A 3,955-nucleotide genomic window follows, 5' to 3' on the forward strand; every position below is an offset into this window, starting at 1 on the left:
AGATAGGAGGAGTGTTCGGAGGGGTAGTGGTGCTGGGGGTGATGTGAGGTTGGGCTGAGGGAAAGGAGGTGGTAGGAGGAGTGTTCGGGGGGTAGTGTGCTGGGGGGTGGATGTGAGGTTGGGCTGAGGGGAAAGGAGGTGGTAGGAGGAGTGTTCGGAGAGTGGTTGCTGGGGGTGGATGTGAGATCTCTTTTCTCACCTCCTTTCCCCTCAGCCCAACCTCACATCCACCCCCCAGCACCACTACCCCTCCGAACACTCCTCCCACAGGAGGAATACCTCCCCCTGCCCGTGCTCCTCCCCCAATACACTGGATGTGCCCCAGTCACCCGTCATGCCACCCCACAGCAGGAGGGGGCGTCCTAGCTGTGCCAGCATGATCTCCAACTGGAAGTTGCTGCTGAGTAGCGAGACCCAGACGCAGAGCGAGACCATCTTCAGCCGGCTGGCTAAGGAGTGCTGCGAGGATGTGTTCGTGGACAAGACAGGTCTAGACGACGGAGACCAGAAGGTCATCATCAACATCGCCGGGCTACGCTTCGAGACGCAGCTCAAAACCCTCGACCAGTTCCCTGAGACCCTTCTGGCGAACCCTACGAAGAGGATGGACTACTTTGACCCCATGAGGAATGAGTATTTCTTTGACAGGAACCGGCCCAGCTTCGATGGCATCCTGTACTACTACCAGTCAGGAGGAAAGATCCGTCGGCCGGCCAACGTTCCGCTGGATGTGTTTGCTGATGAGATCGTGTTCTAYGAGCTGGGGAGTGACGCCATGGAGCAGTTCAGGGAGGACGAGGGCTTCRTCAAGGAAGTGGAGATCCCTCTCCCGACCAAYGAGATGTACCGGCAGTTCTGGCTGCTGTTCGAGTACCCCGAGAGTTCCAACGCGGCACGCGGCGTGGCGCTGGTCTCCGTGTTTGTCATCGTTATCTCCATCATCATCTTCTGCCTGGAGACGCTACCGGAGTTCCGGGATAACTCCCTGGACCCCGTCCTACCCACCACCGTCACGCAKCTGATGCCTTTCAATGGGAACCTATCGTTGGGCGGCCATGGGTCCTTGTTCCCGCCCTCGCCCACACCCAAAACCATCACCTCCACATTCTCCGACCCGTTCTTCATCATCGAGACGGCCTGCATCGTCTGGTTCTTCTTCGAGCTGGTGGTGCGCTTCGTGGTCTGTCCCTCCAAGAGCAACTTCTTCCACAACCTCATGAACATCATCGACATTGTCTCCATCATCCCGTACTTCGTCACCTTGGTAACGGAGCTGGTCACCACCCCGGACCAGAACTCCAGCCAGAACATGTCCCTGGCCATCCTTCGTATCATCCGTCTAGTCAGGGTGTTCAGGATCTTCAAGCTGTCTAGACACTCCAAGGGGCTCCAGATCCTGGGCCAGACCCTGAAGGCCAGCATGCGGGAGCTTGGCCTCCTCATATTCTTCCTCTTCATCGGAGTCATCCTCTTCTCTAGTGCCATCTACTTTGCTGAAGTGGACGAGCCCAGCACCCAGTTCGTCAGCATCCCTGACGGCTTCTGGTGGGCCGTGGTCACCATGACTACGGTGGGCTACGGCGACATGTGCCCGATCACCATGGGCGGTAAGATGGTGGGGACGCTGTGCGCCATCGCCGGCGTGCTGACCATCGCCCTACCCGTCCCCGTCATCGTGTCCAACTTCAACTACTTCTACCACCGGGAGACGGAGGCGGAGGACAAGCAGCCGTTGGCGGATGCAGCAGAGCTGGCCATGAAGGCCTCAGGAGAGAGTAAACATGGGAGTAGCAGCTCTCTGAACAAGACCAACGGGACCTGGCAGGGTGACAAGTTCACTGGCCTCTGAGATTTACAGAGACTGACCGGTCCACTGTAGAAGAGACAATGTGTGACAGAGAGACACAGATAGACTGACCTGTCCATTGTCTGGGGCAGAGAGCTGTAGACTGACCTGCCCACTGTCTGGGGCAGATAGATATAGACTGACCTGCCCACTGTCTGGGGCAGATAGATATATTCTGACCTGTCCACTATGGAAGATTGAGACAGAGAAAGGCAGAGGGACATCTGTGAGCTGCGAGACACACACAACTCATTCTCTCCTCTGGGAGACAGACATAAAGTCACCCCTGTGGGAAGACACAGCTACACCGGCTCTTTACTGTCAGATAAGATGGTAGGGAAACCATTTTTTTAAATGACAGAAAGTGTTAGGTCTGATAGATCATGCATGGAGTCGTTGTGTTACTTGTCTTGAAAAAAAAAAATATATTGTATAATAAACAACTCTTACCTCAGTGCAAATAGTGACCGGTAACAATGATAAACATTAACTGGTAACAAATCAATCAAATACAATCAAATCACATTTCATTTGTCACATGCGCCGAATACAACAGGTGTAGACCTTACTGTGAAATGCTGAATACAACAAGTGTAGACCTTACTGTGAAATGCTGAATACAACAAGTGTAGACCTTACTGTGAAATGCTGAATACAACAAGTGTAGACCTTACTGTGAAATGCTTACTTACAAGCCTTTAACCAACAATGCAGTTCAAGAATTAGAGTTGAAAAAATATTTACTAAATAAACTAAAGTAAAAAAATTAAATAAAAAGTAATACAAGAAGATTACATAACAATAATGAGGCTATATACAAGGGGTACTGAGTCAATGTGGGGGGGTACAGGTTAGTCAGGGAAATTTGTAAAGTGACTATGCATAGATAATAAACAGCAGTGCCATTTGATTGTTCATCAGTCTAGAAGCTGTTAAGAAGCCTTTTGGTCCAAGACTTGGCGCTCCAGTATCGCTTGCCGTGCGGTAGCAGAGAAAACAGTCCATGACTGGACAATTTTTTGTACCTTCCTCTGACACAGCGTAGTATAGAGGTCCTGGATGTCAGGAAGCTTGGCCCCAGTGATGTACTGGGCCGTATGTCAGATGCTGACCAGTTGCCATACCAGGCGGTGATGCAACCGGTCAGGATGTTCTCGATGGTGCAGCTGTAGAACTTTTTAGAAGGCTATGTACAGGTGCAGTCTGTGCGCTGCTCAGACAGCTAGTGCTTAAAGCTAGCGAGGGAGATAAGAGTCTCCAGCATCAGTGATTTTTGCAATTCATTACAGTCAATGGCAGCAGAGAACTGGAAGGAAAGGCGGCCAAAGAGGAGTTGGCTTTGGGGGTGACTAGAGAGATATACCTGCTGGAGCGTGTGCTCCGGGTGGGTGCTGCTATGGTGACCAGTGAGCTGAGATAAGGCGAGGCCTTACCTATCAGAGACTTGTAGATGACCTGAAGCCAGATGGCACTGTGATAGACTGCATCCAATTTGTTGAGTAGAGTGTTGGGGGCTATTTTGTAAATGACATCGCCGAAGTCGAGGATCGGTAGGATAGTCAGTTTGTTCAGAGTTGTTTAACTCTGGTTGACTTTCTGGGTGAAATGAGGTAAAACGGATTTAAGTTTGCCTACATTAAAGTCCCCCGGCCACTAGTAGCGCCGCTTCTGGATGAGCATTTTCTTGTTTGCTTATGGCCTTATAGAGCTGGTTGTGTATAGAGCGTCGGTGTGTGGTGGTAAATAGACAGCTACGAATAATATAGATGAGAACTCTCTTGGTAGATAGAGTGGTCTACAGCTTATCATGAGGTACTCTACTTCAATAGCTGCTGGTGTGTAATGTCTAAAATTAAAGACTTCTCGAGGTATTACTCGCCTGAGGTAGAATACCTCATGATAAGCTGTAGACCACACAAGTGCACTACCCCTACAGACCCTGGTCTAAAGTAGTGCACTACCCTTATGGGCCCTGCTCACTACCCCTACGGACCCTGGTCTAAAGTAGTGCACTACCCCTATGGGCCCTGCTCACTACCCCTACGGACCCTGGTCTAAAGTAGTGCACTACCCCTATGGGCCCTGGTCTAAAGTAGTGCACTACCCCTA

At 51.0% G+C, this 3,955-nt stretch overlaps 1 protein-coding gene across 1 annotated transcript; it reads left to right on the top strand.

Annotated features, from left to right (window-relative positions):
• The first annotated feature begins 249 nt into the window (after positions 1–249).
• Positions 250–2,069, top strand: kcna10a (potassium voltage-gated channel, shaker-related subfamily, member 10a). Its single transcript, XM_024144745.2, has one exon. It carries the CDS (start codon positions 335–337, stop codon positions 1,847–1,849), a length of 1,515 nt encoding a protein of 504 aa, XP_024000513.1. The 5' UTR covers positions 250–334; the 3' UTR covers positions 1,850–2,069.
• Positions 2,070–3,955: the final 1,886 nt, after the last annotated feature.

Source organism: Salvelinus sp. IW2-2015, unplaced genomic scaffold (assembly GCF_002910315.2).
Source record: "Salvelinus sp. IW2-2015 unplaced genomic scaffold, ASM291031v2 Un_scaffold5826, whole genome shotgun sequence".
Taxonomy (NCBI): Eukaryota; Metazoa; Chordata; class Actinopteri; order Salmoniformes; family Salmonidae; genus Salvelinus; species Salvelinus sp. IW2-2015.